The 15,162-nt window shown below is 46.3% G+C and overlaps 1 protein-coding gene across 9 annotated transcripts in view; it reads right to left on the bottom strand.

The window, feature by feature from the left end:
• Window positions 1–15,162, bottom strand: part of BRSK2 (BR serine/threonine kinase 2) — a 502,809-nt gene that overhangs the window by 21,895 nt on the left and 465,752 nt on the right. For all 9 annotated transcript variants that reach the window (XM_089778681.1, XM_089778682.1, XM_075928205.2 and 6 more), the window contains 3 exons: window positions 10,209–10,332; window positions 7,754–7,934; window positions 5,774–5,863 (listed from right to left, as the gene is read on the bottom strand). In XM_089778681.1, coding sequence (XP_089634807.1) covers window positions 5,774–5,863; window positions 7,754–7,934; window positions 10,209–10,332 — 395 coding nt within the window. The remainder of the gene's footprint in view (window positions 1–5,773; window positions 5,864–7,753; window positions 7,935–10,208; window positions 10,333–15,162) is intronic.

The raw sequence follows: 15,162 nt of genomic DNA on the forward strand, positions 1-15,162 counted from the left end.
TTTCTGCCATCTGAGAAGGGTGGGGATGTCATATTACTACACTTCTTAAAGTGCACAATAGATGTTAATTAAATCCAGCATGTTTCAGGAGGATTTGGATAAACTAGTTTGCATCAACACTAAGAGCAGACCTGAACCTTATTTTTTATTTTCATAATTTTGATGAAGTTCTGCACACACACACACACACACACACACACACACACACACACACACACACACACACACACACACACACAGGCTTAGTTTCCTGGTATTTCTGACTTCTGCTAACCCAGAATTATTTTCTTGTAAATTCCTGATGCTCCATTGTTATTTGCTCAGTCTTTCTAGACTGATGATTGAAATTTGCAATTCCTTTCCCACATTTGCATGCTGCAAGTTTCATAGCTATCTTCCTAGGTAATCTTTCAGGTTGTTACAGTTTCTGGGCAAAATGTGAGTGTCCAGCTATAAAAGGAGTCAGTATATTATATACTGGATACAAGTTGAGTGATATGACAGAAAGTATCCATACTGGTGTGTGTGCGCATCTGTGTGGTTTTTAACTCTGATGTATGGAGCTGGAATTTGAGAAGTTCGGAAGCCATCAGGTACCAAAGGGTTAAAACTAACATAAAAGAGAAAAAGGTAAACAAGCAGAAAGTCTACTGAAGAGAGGCAATGCTCAAAAGGTTATGTAGAGAACTCCCTTCTCAAGTAATAAGTCTCAGGAAGGAAAGGAAGGGAACAACTGATGCACAGTGAAATGATCACTGTCAGTTTCTGCAGACCGTCATTTAGCAGCGGTGTAAGAATGCATCAGGAAAGTGGAGTATACATTAGCAGAGAATGAGATTGTACTGGATAGAGACAAAGGCAAAGAGCTGAGATTTTTTCTCCCCATGGATATCCTTTTTGTTCCAGTATAGTGTAGTTTTGTCTAGGTCAAGTTTGAGTACTACAAGTGGAGTAGCATGTGGGTGGGATCAAGATGAATGCCCATGGAGCTGGTATTCTTCTCTGTCAAACTAGGAGGGAGTGATCCTTCCTGGGCGGTGCAGAGCATAATGGATTTATTGATGTTGCTGTTGACCCAGCAGTTAGAATGTACAGGACTTAATTCCTAGCACCACCTGGGGAGAAAGCTGATCAGTTGGGCTGACAGTGGCCAGTTGGGCTCTGTTTCTGTGTTGGATAGATAGAGTCATTTCATTTCTACTAGGGACTTCATTTATTTATGAATTTAATTAGGGAAAGGGTATTTTCTGACTTAAGTGAAGCTGAGAGGGGTTAAACAAAATGAGTCCCAAAAAAGCAAAATGAGAGTGCAAAGGGAGGATACTATCTGGGATGTGAGACCAAAGGGTGCAGAGGTGTGACACACTTATTCTGGACACACACACACACACACAGACACACACACACACTGACAATGCAACATCTGCAAACGCTAATGTGAGCTCAGGGAAATGAGAGACAGAGAAAGGTGAGTCCTGTTCTGAAACCCAGGCCAGCTGGTTTAGCAGGCTGGCATGTCACATAGTGATTCAAAGAAGGGCAGGAGAGAGAATAAACATCAGCGTCACGAGCCTACAAGTGCTCACTGATGCTGATGGAGTAAGACACTTTCAGCGAGGGTAATACTGCTCTAAACGTGATCCTTCCACACTTCCCACTTTATACATTTTTGTTCCAACGGCCCGCCAATAATGGCAGTTGACCTGGATGTCAGAGGACATAGTTGGTAGGTCTGTGACAGCAAGCAGGAGACAGAGGGATAGATCCTGCCAGACTTACTCATGCTGAGCTGCACCATGCTCTATGAGTCACACTGTTTTCAGTGGGACGATCAGCCAAGTAAGGTACTATCCAATGTGCAGTAAAACTGGAATGACCAGGGCTAGGATGCTAGGGAAACAGGCTCCCTCCCTACGTGGGAACCTCTGTCTTCAGCAGGCAGGTGCTGCTGTAGCCCCTGCCCCAGCCAGGCAGCTCCATGTGCGGAGCCCTGAGCCCCTGTCTGGGTGAGGCTCATTAAACAGCTGCAGGGCCGTGCTACCATGTAGCTTAGAGGGAACCTTGGCAGGTGTAGCTAACTGAGCCACCGCTCCATGCTGCAGAGGCCGTTAGCGTGAGAACACGAGCAGCACTGGGGACAAATTCTTGCTGCAGGAGAGGCTGACAATGCCCAGCCTGGTGTGTTAAGAATGTTCAGGCAGGCTCTCTCACGGCCAGCACCCCAGCAGCATGAAGCCAGCAGCCTTATCTTGCTGGCCTCAGTCGTTAGGGTTGGAAGCCATGGGAGAGGAAGGCAACTGTTTCTTGGGGCAGGAGGTAGGTGGGCTCAGTCTCACTCTCTCTTCCTTTTTAGTCAAGTACTCCCCTGGATTCTCCCTAAGATGCCGTCCTGGAGCAAATCATCCTTCTGAGTGAGCCTGGCTGAGCTTAGCCCCCTGCAAAACCTGCTCGGTGCCACTCCTGGGGCCACCATTCTGCTTCCCTGGCATCTCCAAGCCCTGCTACTAGATATTCTCAGCACAACTGCCTGTGTCTTCTGCGGGCTTTGGGGAGAGGGGGAGGAAGCAGAATGATCTTTGCCTCCCAATCAGAGAGACAGGCAGCTCATCCCATGGTGAGTCTTGGGAAGTTGCTCCATGACCGTCATAGCTGCCACCCATCAAGAAACATTCTTCTGCCCCACCTGAGCTCCTTTGGACTAGCTGATGGACCCTGTCACTCCCCTCGCCTCATCACATTTCACCCGCTCCAGTGCAGTGGGGGAGAGGTGCTCCATGGCTTGCCAGCATCAGATGCCGGCTGCTGCCTTAATGGAAACAATCCTCTTTTCTCTTTCTCCCTGGCCTGGTCCTTTTCTCCTGGCCCCAGACTCCAATCTAAATGTTCCAAGGGGCATCCTTTTTTCTTCATATTGAAAAAACACACACATCTTTTTGAGCAGACTATTTGACTGCAGGACTGTTTGACTTGGAGTCTCTCCTGTGTCCTTGTTATCTTCCCCTGCCCTGCTGCAGGGGATTCTCATGCTTCACTTCAGGAGCCCACCCATTCTGTTTCTGTGCTACGTTACATTTCTAGGCGTAATCCCCCCTGCTCAGTGACATGGAGCTGATGTTAAGGAATGGGCTGGGTGTCCATCGCTCCGGAGAGATTCTCAGGTGAAGTTTTAGACAGAGGAGAGAGATTCTGCATTTATAATTTGATTTCCCCATGAGAAAAGAGAGAGAGAGAGAGAGAGAGAGAGAGAGAGAGAGAGAGAGAGAGAGAGAGAGCAAAGCTGCGAGTCAGATCCCTTTCCCACAGCAAGGTTTGTGTAGAATGCTTTCCCTCACCTCTGAGACAGACAAATACATTTTGTTCCTCACACTGAGAAGACTCTCCAGTGGGAGCAACCTGGTTGTTTTAAACATGAAGGAGAAATAGGGTCTAAATATTTCTAGCTAGTGTCAGTAGAGGAAACACAGAGGATGAAACATAGTGCTGGTTAGAAGGCTCATGAATTTCTTTATGTGGGATTGCTAGGCTGACAGTGAGGGATTCCTTCCCCTTAGTGGCAAAGAAAGGGGGACCTTTTGGAAGAATAGCTGAAATAGTCTGAACTGGACAGATCTCTACCACAAGTGGCTTCTCTTACCACCTGACTCTCTCAACCTCACCAGAGAGGGCAGGGCACCAGGGCTATGTCTACACAGCAGTGTTATTTCAGAATAACTGATGTTATTCCAAAATAACATGGTCCATGTCTACACAGCAGGCAGTTATTTCGACATAATGTCAAAATGTCGTCAAGCTGGAGGACTTCTTACCCCGATTCCTGTAACCCTCATTTTATGAGGAGTAAGGGAAGTTGGAGGAAGAGTGCTCTAACTCGGACTTCCTGCTTTGTAGACAGCGCCAAAAGCCAAAATAGGCTATTTATACTTAAGCTACGCAATTGATGCAGCTCAAGTTGCATGACTTATTTTGGCTTTAGCTCTGCTGTGTAGACATGCCCCAGGTAACTGGTGAAGGAATGGTCTCATTTCTTCCTGGTATCCGGTTTAATATCATAAGGCTGGAAGTAAATAAAAAAGTACTTTGTTCCTTGAGAATAAGTTAACCTAAAACAAATCTACTCTAGACTTCCTGCCATTCTCATCTCATTTAGTGTCTCTTGGGTGGTGAAAAAAAATCTACAGTACTATGGAGGCAGGAGAAAGAAAGGTGGGAAATATCTGTCTAAAACTGAATGACAAATTCTGTCTTGTGAAAAACTCTCTACAAAGCCCTCCCAGATGGAACTGTCTCCAAATTTAATGCATTCACTTGCCATGCTGTCAGAGAAAGGGCAATCAAACCCATTCTTGGGATGGCCAAATTCCATTTTTAATTATAATCCATGGGCCAGGTATAAATTTAGGCCTCCATACCCACCTATGTCCCCAGCAAATCCCCCATTCACAGCAATGGCAGGTTTACACAAAGGTCAAGTACACAGTATGGCCCCTCTATATCTCTTTTGATTATTATCATTTTTCATTTGCTCAGTACTCAATGGAGTCAGTATCATTTAATGGGAAAATTGTCCCCATTGTTTCTTCCTTTTCCTTGTCTTCCTTTCCCATCCTCTTATCTCTGTGTCTCCTCTGCATGTCCTTCCCTGCAGTAACTCCAATTCCCAAACTTCCCACGGGTTTTAACTCTCACCTTCTACCCTGCTCTGGCCTCTTAAAAAGATCAGCAGTGACAGCTAATGTTGACATTTTAACGTGTCATTATTAGGCTTTAGGTTGAACACTCCACGGTGTATAATGGAGTGAGGGAGTTGGCCTATCTAAATGACCATTTCAGGCTCCCTGCAGGTATAGGCAGATGACACTGCATTAATTACACTGGGGTCTCATTTGGAAGAGTTTTTTTTTTAACAATCACTGGGGCCAGAAACTTGCTTCTTTTTTTTCTTTCAAAATGAAAGCTGAGATCTTGCTGAAGTACAATAGAAAGGCTACACCATAGGTCAACTGGGGAGGTATCTAACAGTAACTGGGGATGTGAATAGGTATGTGGTTACATGGTAAGCACCACCCTTACTGGGTAATGTGTGCCAGGTAATGGTTAACTGGTGCTCAGGAGCTGGCAGCCCAGCATGGGCTGGGAGCTGGGAGCCCCACACGGGGCCAGAAGTGTCAGACCCACATGGCCTGGCAGATGGAAGCAGCCGTTCCGTAGGCTGAGAGTAGGAGCCCTGTGGGCTGGGTACTGCTCCAGCCAGGCAGGAATTGTCCCCTGCCTGGGATTCCACTTAGTTGCTTAATCAGTTAAACCTAACGTTTAACCGGTTAACTGATTAAAAGGGACTTTACATCCCTAACAGCAGCACCCATAGCTGGTACCTAACAAGCCTTAACTGCCTGCTAAAGGCAGCTCCCAACTTTATTCCAGGAGTGGAGATAGGAGATCTTGGGGGAGGGGGAGGAGGAGAAGTGCTATAATCTGGTCTGTTTTAAAATGTCTCTATAGTTGGGGAGCTGCTGAAAATCTGCTTCCTTTGTGGGGGTTCAGATGGCTCTTGGGGTGGGAGGGTGGGAAGGGCTTCTCATTTTGGGACACTGGGGCTGGAATGTGGTAGGCAGGAGTAGGGTGGGTGGGTTGAGGAGAGTAATTGTTCTGTCTGAATGAAGCTAGTTTCTATTTGCAACCAGAGGGATGTGCTCCCTCTCCTCCCCCCGGCTGACAGGCACTTCACCTTCATGTCCTTGCTGAAGCAAATCACCGAACAGTGGAAACAACATACCTGATAACTGCTGCACTGAAGGCTGGTCATGTGTGCTTAACAACTGTGCCTGAATAGTTTCTACTACCCTCTTGAAGCGACGGCTGGGACCTGTGGGAAGAGAAAAGACGCAAACAGCTGTGAGAGGAACACTGCGGGAGGAAGAACCAGCATCTTCCCTGCAATCTCCTCCCCTCCCTTTATCAGACTGTGGCTGTGGTGCTGGTGTCTGACTGAAGAGCTACTGTACAAGCAGCACTTCAGAGCTATGATGTGAATGACTCCATGGAAGAGTCTAGCTTAGATGCTCCTTCCCCATCCTAGCACCTGAAATGTTCTGGAGGAGCTTCATTTTTTTTTCTTTTTAATCTCTCGCCTCCCTCAGATGGCTCCACAGCCCTCCAAGAATTAGGGTTCTCAGTGGGAATTACAGCAATTCCTTTCTCCAAAAGTTCCTATTGCCAGATCCATTCAAAATCTATTCTAACAGGGTTTTATTGGACTCTCTCAATTGTATCCCTCCTACCAACACCAAGTCTATCTGTATTCAGCCGACATTTATTTGCAGTCAACACCTCCACAAGGTCTAGCCCCTCCTCCGCCAGCCAAGGATTTAAAATCAGAAAGGTCTCCTCCCTCGCACTTGACAACCAGTCTGTGGAGAGCAAGTATGTGTCAAAAAGGAGGTGAAGGTGACACCAGTCAGATCTAGAGAGGAGGGGAGGCTCTGGTATTGGTGCACCGACTAGATTTCTGCAGCCACCCGCGAGATGGCTTGCTTTCATATTGGACCTGTTTGGGGAGCAGGGAGGTTAGATATTGTTTAATTTAATAATCGTGTAATCGCACCAAATCTTACCGGTGACATGATTATTCGATAGTCCCCAGGGGCAGGGCCGGCAGCCAGTGCTCTCTCAGCCCCACTCCCAGGGAGTCCTCTGCTACCCTGCACTGCTGCCTCTGTGCGGAGTGACAGGCATGTGTCAGAGGCAGCAGTGCGGAGTGGCAGGCGGGAACTGATCTGTGCTTACTGCTTGCCTACTGTCCGTGCGGCTGTCTCTGCATCCCGCATGCCCCTCTCCCCCACACTGCTGCCTCTGATACAGAGGCAGCAGCGTGGGAGGAGGGGGAGGTGGCTTCATGAAGCTCGCTTCCCCCACACCGGCTCCTGCCTGCCTTTCTCCCTGCTGCCTCTGTGGGAGGCAGCAAGGGGGAGGGGCAGATGGCTCCATGGAGCAAGCACACAGAGAGCTGGCTTAAAAGCCGGCTACTCATGCGTATCGGCTCCCTCCTGCCCACCCCAGCGCTGCTTCTCTATCAGAAGCAGCAGTGCGGGGGCAGGTGGCTCTGTGGGCTCCCACCTCCCCTACCTTGCTGCCTCTGATAGCTCAGGCTAATCAGTTAATCGTGTACACAACTGTACACTAACATCCCTATTGGGGAGAGAACTTACTGAGAACCTTTGCGGAAAAGGTAAAGGGGAGAGAGACTGCAAAGGGAGGGGGAGAGGACCCAGAAGAGAATCCAGGTTATTCAAGGGCCCAGTTCTGAGGCAGACTAACCTGCCTCTCTCACAGTGCGCCTGGCAGCCAGCTAAGACAGCAGAGTAGCTACACTGTTCCTTACGTGGTGGCTGGGTAAGGATAAAACCCTGTGAGTGGCTTCACAGCCCCTTGCTCAGAGACCCCATTATTTTGAAACAATAGGGCAGGACAGAGCATTTCAAGTCCAAAGCATGGCACAGCAGCAACTCTACCGCACCCATCTGTCTGACGAGGACAGCCGTAGCTGCTTCCCGTGACTTTCCCTTTCTCTCCCCAGTGCAGCCTAAACCACAGGATATCAAAACCATCACTCTTCCTTCCTATGCCCTCTTCTCCCAAGTGTCCCCTCTCTTCCCAAGTTCTAGGCTTTCATCGTCTCTGCTCCCATGTCTGCCGTCATACCCCAGCGGCAGGGCGAAGCCACCCTGCCCACGGGCTGCAGCCACTCCTTGGTTACCTGATAAAAGCGTGAAAGTGACTGAGTAGATCCCATTCTCCTTCTGTGCCTCACCCCCTTCTGTGTACGTTATGTCCACCTGGAACTTCACTGGCTTCTGGAAGACAGCAGGACCCCCCGTGGACTTGTACTCTGCGCGGAAACTTGTCTGTGAGATGACGCTGTGACTGAGGCTGGGAATCTGAAAGAGGGTGGCAGCAGCGGAGGATATGGTCAGAGGGCAAATGTTCTACTGAAGAAGAACTCTCTCTCTCTCTCTCTCTCTCTCTCTCTCTCTCTTTCACCTGTATGCCTGGACTCCCCAGCCACTGGAGAGAGCAAGATTGGCTGCCTATGGTCTCAACCTCGCAGTGCTGTGCACTCCTGTAAAATCGGTGGGAGTGGAGGCACTCAGCACCCCACAGGCATGCACAGCACTTTGCTGGATGAAGCCCTGTTGAAAGACTGCATATTTGTGAAGTGCCTGACACTCTTCGGTATTCCCCCTGCTGCGCAGCTGAATGTGGTGGGTTCTTTGACATCTCCCAAGCATGCATTTCAGTAGCTCCTCACAGTTGGGAGAGAAATATCAACTGGCGGTAGAGAACTCAAAGCAGCATACCAAAGAGAGATCAGGAAAATGGTTACTCCATAGCTGACCTGGACAAACAGGATCAGAGCCTGGGATTTCCATAGGGACTGTATACTACCCCCCACCTTGTGATCATAGGAAATAGACTGTGAGTGACTGCTAGGGCATTCCTGGGATTTTCACACTTGGGGGCAAAGTTTCAAACCTGTTCTGGACCTGGTTTTCAGGTGCCCAGGGCTGACAGCCAGGACCAGAATTCCAATAAGCTCAGCATCCAATAGTCTAAAAATCTTGGCAAGTTGACCACTTACCTGGGTGCCCAAAGAAGAACGGCATTCTTCTGAAAATCTGGCCCCAGAGATTCATTTTGCAGCTTGCTGCCTTATCTTTATTAGCAAGCCAGCTGTGAGAGAGCAGGTGGGGTATTCACAGTGACTGCTGGGCACTAAAAGCCAATGCATCAATCTCATATACAGAGCTGACTTCACAGACTTCATGTAAGGGAGAGGCATCGTTTAAATAAATGTTTGGTCATTTACAGTGGGAGATGCACACTAATGTTATACCCCATGCTTGCCGGTCTGTGCTGTGTGCAAAAAGGTTCAGGGGTCTTGACTGCTCTATGGCACAGAATTCATTACAGCATGTGTAACACAGAGATTGGTTTTCTGCAGACTGGCACCAATTTTCAATGTCATTTAGCAACATATATGAAATAAACTAAGCCCTACCCCAACTCCAATTAAAAAAATCTACCTAACTCTCTTAAAACAAACAAATAAAAAAACAAAACAAAACAAACACAAAAAAACCAAACCCAAACCCTCACATCTACTTCACTCTCATTTACATTTTCTTCATTTATACTTATAAGTAGGAGAGAATAAGTCTTTTGTGTCTGGGAGGAAGGGATGCCTTATGCCACTGATCTCAAGACCCCAAGGCTGCATCTAGACTGGCATGATTTTGTGGAAATACTTTTAACGGAAAAGTTTTTCCGTTAAAAGTATTTCCGCAAAAGAGCATCTAGATTGGCACGGATGCTTCTGTGCAAAAAGTGCTTTTGCGCAAAAGCATGCATACCCAGTGTAGACATGCTTTTGTGCAAGAAAGCTCCAATGGCCATTTTAGCCATCGGGCTTTCTTGCGCAAAAAATTAAGGTGCCTGTCTACACTGGCTCTCTTGCGCAAGTATACTTATCCCTGAGCAGGAGCGTCAAAGTATTTGCGCAAGAAGCACTGAATTCTTACATTAGAACGTCAGTGCTCTTGTGCAAATTCAAGCGGCCAGTGTAGACAGCTGGCAAGCAGCCACTTTTGCGCAAAATCTTGCCAGTCTAGATGCACCCCAGGTGTAGAGACCTTAAGCTGCAGACAGACAGTATCCCCAACCACTAATGCTTCAGCCCTAGGAGAAAATGGTTCATCTCGGTGTGCGAAGTACAAGGGAGATTTAAAATGAAGACAAGAAAGTCTGTTGTGAGACAAATTTCCCTGCCTGGAGCAAGGGGTGAAGGGAAAACCCCGAGTATAAGTGTGGGACCCAAAAAGAGAAAGGAAAAATAATGTGACATTAATCTAATGGAACAGTTGATTAAGGAATTGACTTTCTAGGCGCTGCAGCAGCATTTTAAGCTCTGACTGCATTTAAACCCCAAGCACTGTCAGGTCCATGGAAGACCGATTTAGTACTTTTCAAGTCCCCTTCGGAAATTTGGTACCTCACTAGGCTAGGTTTAAGTGGGAACCAGATGAGCAAAGGAAGTACTGCAGAAATGAAAACAATGGGGAAGAATTCCAGGAGATGGAGACACTGTCCAAGAATATGTGGGCTTAAGATGTCCTTGGAATTGAACGGTGAGATGAGTCTATAGTATGACTTACCGACAGGAATGCGTGCACAATGTCAGCCTTGATGGAGCTTAGTGGTTTATCTTTTATGACCACAAAGATCTGTTCTTCTTTCTCTAGGTTGATGAAGTTACCAAACCAGGATTTTTTGGCAAGTCTGGCATAAAGAAAAAAGAGAGAAGGGGGAGGGTTAGAACAGAAAAGCATTTCTTAGACAATTGACATTTGGATAAACATGAAAATGACATAAAGGGGCTGGGTTTTCATCACCCTACACTGGCCCGTATGCTGGAATTTCTGTGAGGTGTGAGTGCTTTTTCTGTAAATGGGAGCCTTGCTCCTGGAGAAGGGGGGAGGAATCAGCTCCAGCCTTCCCCTGGCAAGCCAGAGCATGGGGGAGCGAGGCTCGGGCAGCGTGCCGCTTCTGCCTTCCCTGATTGGCTGGGACCATGGGGTGCGTGTTTGCACCCTTCACACACACCCTGTGTGTATGGGTCTGCTACAGCTGGTGATGTGATGTGGGCTGGAAAACTGTAACTCCCTAAAATATTCATAGGCTGCTGTAACTAAGTCAGAGAGCCAAAGATTACCTCAGAGAGCAGTAAAAAGAAAGGGCCTCTCATTTAAATGGGTCATTAAGAAACTTGGGTTAGAATATGAAAAGAAATTACATACTAATTAGCTCCTGTGCCCCATGATGAAAGAACAACTCTGTAGGCCCCCTGTAAAGCTGGGGCAACCACTCCTCGCATGTTATGGGCTCATTAGCTGTTTCTACCTGGTTATCCATTTAAACTGTCCAGTTGTCTGAAGCTTGCATCCATCTTAATTTGAACTGGGAAATGCTCTCTCTCTTTCTCTTTTTCTCTTCTGGGGTGGGCCAAGATTTGAATATTTAACTGTGACACCATGTAAAACAATCTTTTTTTTTAAGTAAAAAATCACCTTGTAGGCCTCTATATTTATGGGTTTCTCGAGGACTATAATTCAAAAGGGCTCCATTTATAAGTACAAGAATGAGATCTTTGCCATCAGATCGGCAAACTCAGACGGAGAATTGAGTTCTCCGGAGAGGTCCAGCAGAGTTTTTTCCTTCTCATGAATTACCACCAGCAATAAAGGCTTTGCCCGAGGCCAGTTTAAGACCTCAGTGACACCTTACTGCCTGTAACTGACTGGATTTCAGTAATTTTGTAGGTGATGCAGAAGATGGAATAGACTCTGGCCGATCCTCCTGTCGCTATGTTGGCTCTGCAGAGCTAACAGGATCAGAAAACAGTACAAACTGGCCACTCTCTCTCAACTCAGCTAATCAGATTCTGCAAATAACCATGGAACAGAGCTGCTGAGTAAGAAGCTGCCCTTTCTACTTAATAATTTTTTCAGAGTAGAACTGCACTTTAAGGTCTGATTCTGTGAGGTGCTGAGCACCCTGAAATCCAACTGAAGCAAATAAGAGTCAAGTGCACTCAGCACCTTGAAGGAGGTGGTTAGCATCTTCCAGGATCAGATCCAAAAGCAGGCTTTGGGAGTCCAGCTGCCCCCTGTGCCCGGCAATACAAAAGAGACTGGCACTAGCAATCCTCTCTCTTGGCTGCCAGTCTCCTTCTCAAAGTAGGGCTTGAGGTAGGTGGACTCCTCTGGGGAAGCACCATGAGATCTTCAGCTGCAAAGTAAAACCAACCAAATGGGTGCCCACTTTTGTTGCTTTAAGAGCAGTAGAAATGTTGGAAAAGGCCAAATAGCCCAGGGGCATTTCTAGTCCATCCCCTCAGCCTGACTGTAAAGTTATTTCTCCCATTCAAAATTTGTCCATTCTCATGTTAAATAAAAAGGGGCTTTTTCCTCTTTCCCAGTTGTTTACTGCTGTTCACTCTGGTCTCTCAGGCCATGTCTACACTCAGTGCTTTTTTTGTGACAGTATTGCCTGGTACGCAATTGTCTTAAAGGGGCCGTGTCTCTTCAAAGGGCAATGTCGGCCCCATCCCAGCTTTTTTTTTCCTCAACAACTTTTCCCCTGGAGTATTAGCACTTTTTTTTTAACAAGAAAAGTACTATCTACACTACATGGTAGATCAATGCTGCCATGGTCAATCTTCCAGGGTTCGATTTAGAGGGGCTAGTGAAGATCCACCAACTCAAACTTATAGAGGTCGGCACCTGTATTCCTGCCCCTCACGGGGAGTAAGCAAAGCTGACAGGAGACATAAGCTCCCTGTGATGTAGTGGGGATTGTGCTCGTTTTGTTCACTTTGTTATGTTGTATGTGATTCCTACTGACCTGTACTGTTCTGTTGTAACCCTGTGTGTGTGCCCCAGTTTCCCTGGGCACTGCAGTGGTACCTGGCTAGAGATAGGAATGTTGGGTGTAGCTCTCCCTAAGGGGAGTCTGCTCCATCTTAGCACATACACAACAATAGCTCAGGTTGTCTTGTAACCTGAGTCTAGGTGGAAGATTCAACCAGGTGACACCTTCTACCTGGGAAGCTAGACTAAGGAGGAGGGGTTTGTGTGTGGCCTGCAGGGCTGGGACTGGTTGCATAATGTGTGAGTTACTCTCGGCTGGCTTAGGATGCAGGGAGGGGGCCCAGGGCGCTGGCCCTCGGCCCCCCTCTCCTCAAGTGGGATTGTACTGATGGCTCCTGGTTCCAGAGTTAACAAGCCTGTGCTACACTGTATCCCTGTCAATGAATAAACCTTCTGCTCTACTTGCTGGCTGGGAGTCACATCTGACTGAGGATAGGGGAGCAGGGCCCAGTGACTCCCCCACACTCCGTGACACTCCTGTCGACCTCTCGCTGTGTGGACAGTGATTTAAGATATGTCAACTCCAGCTATGTTGCCTATCTTAAGTCAACCTTCCTGTTTAATGTAGACCAGGCCTCAGTAACAAAGCCACAAACTCTTCCTCTCAGCTATCTAGTGAGGGACCCACACACTACAGACACTTTCACGATTTCTTTCTTTTAAAACGTATCAGGAGCAGCTTGATCAGCAGGTGGTTAGAGGCCGAGGGCACATATAGACTGCACTCTAAAATCGAAATAAGATATGTGATTTGCGCTACACAAATTGCGTATCTCATTTCTATTTTATTTCGAAACAGGCTATTTCAAAATTTGGTGCATCTACACGGCAATTTTGAGACATCTCTTATTCCTCCTGGAATGAGGTTTAAAGGGATACAGAAATAGAAAGAAAGAAAGAAAGAAAGAAAGAAAGAAAGAAAGAAAGAAAGAAAGAAAGAAAGAAAGAAAGAAAGAAAGAAAGAAAGAAAGAAAGAAAGAAAGAAAGAAAGAAAGAAAGAAAGAAAGAAAGAATCTCATTCTTTATTAAACAGCTACAGCAATTTGTCCTTTGTGCAAGCTCCTTATTTGGATCTTGATTAAGCAAGATACTTAAGCATGAGCATCACTTTAGATATATGATTAGCTCCATTGATACCAATGTGTCTACTCACATTGGTTAAGGTTAAATGTGTGCTTAAATGCCTTCCTGAATTGGGGCATTGGTTTAATACACCACTTGAGGCTCTATCCCTTTAGATTTTATTGCTAATAAATTAACTAAAACTTTTCATAAGAGAAAAAGACAAGCATTACTTAGATATATCATGATATATTAGCCAATCACTGGGAGCTTAGAATGAACGAGAAAGTCATTAAGAGATGCTATAACAGAGAAAGGAAACATATGTTTATCATAAAAAAGATGAAGTCAATAGAGTTCTTGATGAAGATGTCTTTTTTTCTCATGGAAAAAACCTCAAGATATGTGGAAGTAGGTGCTGAGAAACAAGACATCTATGGTTAAAATAAAATCTAGTTAATTTTTTTACAAGTTTTATTATTTTTTCTGCAGGGTACAACCCAATTGAACTCATTAATTCAGCAATTATACAGGAAAGAGATAGAGAGCCTTAAGCCTTGACTTGCATCCAAACTGCCTCAAATGACAAAGTCTACCTCACCACTGGCTCTTAAAGGAACAGTGTGAAGAAAAGATGGCAGGAGCTTCCACTGGTGAAAGAAAGAAAGCAAGAAAGAAACTTTTACAGCTTTAATACTCAAGACCATTTGGCATGAGTGTTTCATTTATTTCTTCAGGGTGAACCTGTTCTCTTTGCAAAGTTTCCCTAAGTCCAGCTTAACAGTAAACATCCCATGCTTTAAATACACAACTTGTTCTAATTTGCCTCCTGGACCTTTCTCTCTCTTTACTCCTCATTCCTGTCATCCTCCCCTCCCCTGACTATCCTCCACTCGCCTTGCTGGCGCAACATTGGAAATGGACTGCCGAGCTTTCACAAAGCAATGCCCTGGCACTGGTAAAACTGTTCAGGCAACTTTGAAACCCTAATCTTCATCTAGGACTCATGAATATTTCACACACATATTTCTAACAGAGGGCTAAACCGCATTGGTTGGCAGGGAAATTCGATGGGCATTGGATGTACAAACACAAGCTGTGAAAATAAAAAGGAATAATTTGGAATCTGTTGCATATACTAGGAAATGTTTAGAGTTCTGCTTCCTGGCAGCGTCTTCCAAGCACGCCGCGCAGTGACGCACATTAGAAATTGTTTAATTGTGCACTGATTTTTAGGAACATGCATGGTGAATATCAAACAGCCTCTGCAGCTCCTGGTGCTGCCAGGACCTATCACTGCATTCACTATCACAGGCAGTGAGTTTTTTTAATCTCTCCAGGAATGACTCTGTATGTACAATCCTTGGATCACACACTGTACCAGATGAAGTGGAATCCCTGTCATTGCACTGCTAAGGCCAATTACAAGAACTTCCTCCCCGAGATGATTTACTGGAGAAACACAGGACAACAGAGAGAGTGAGAGAGCAGGATCGTGTTTCAGAGCTGGCAAGCTGAGTGCCCCAAAGAAAATGAAGGAGGTTACGTGGCCTTTCATCCACACCTGTTGACTTGCACGGACTTCACTGGGCATTGGATTATGCCCATGGACCCTAGT

The sequence above is a fragment of the Pelodiscus sinensis genome, chromosome 5, assembly GCF_052426305.1.
Source record: "Pelodiscus sinensis isolate ZL-2025 chromosome 5, ASM5242630v1, whole genome shotgun sequence".
NCBI lineage: Eukaryota > Metazoa > Chordata > Testudines > Trionychidae > Pelodiscus > Pelodiscus sinensis.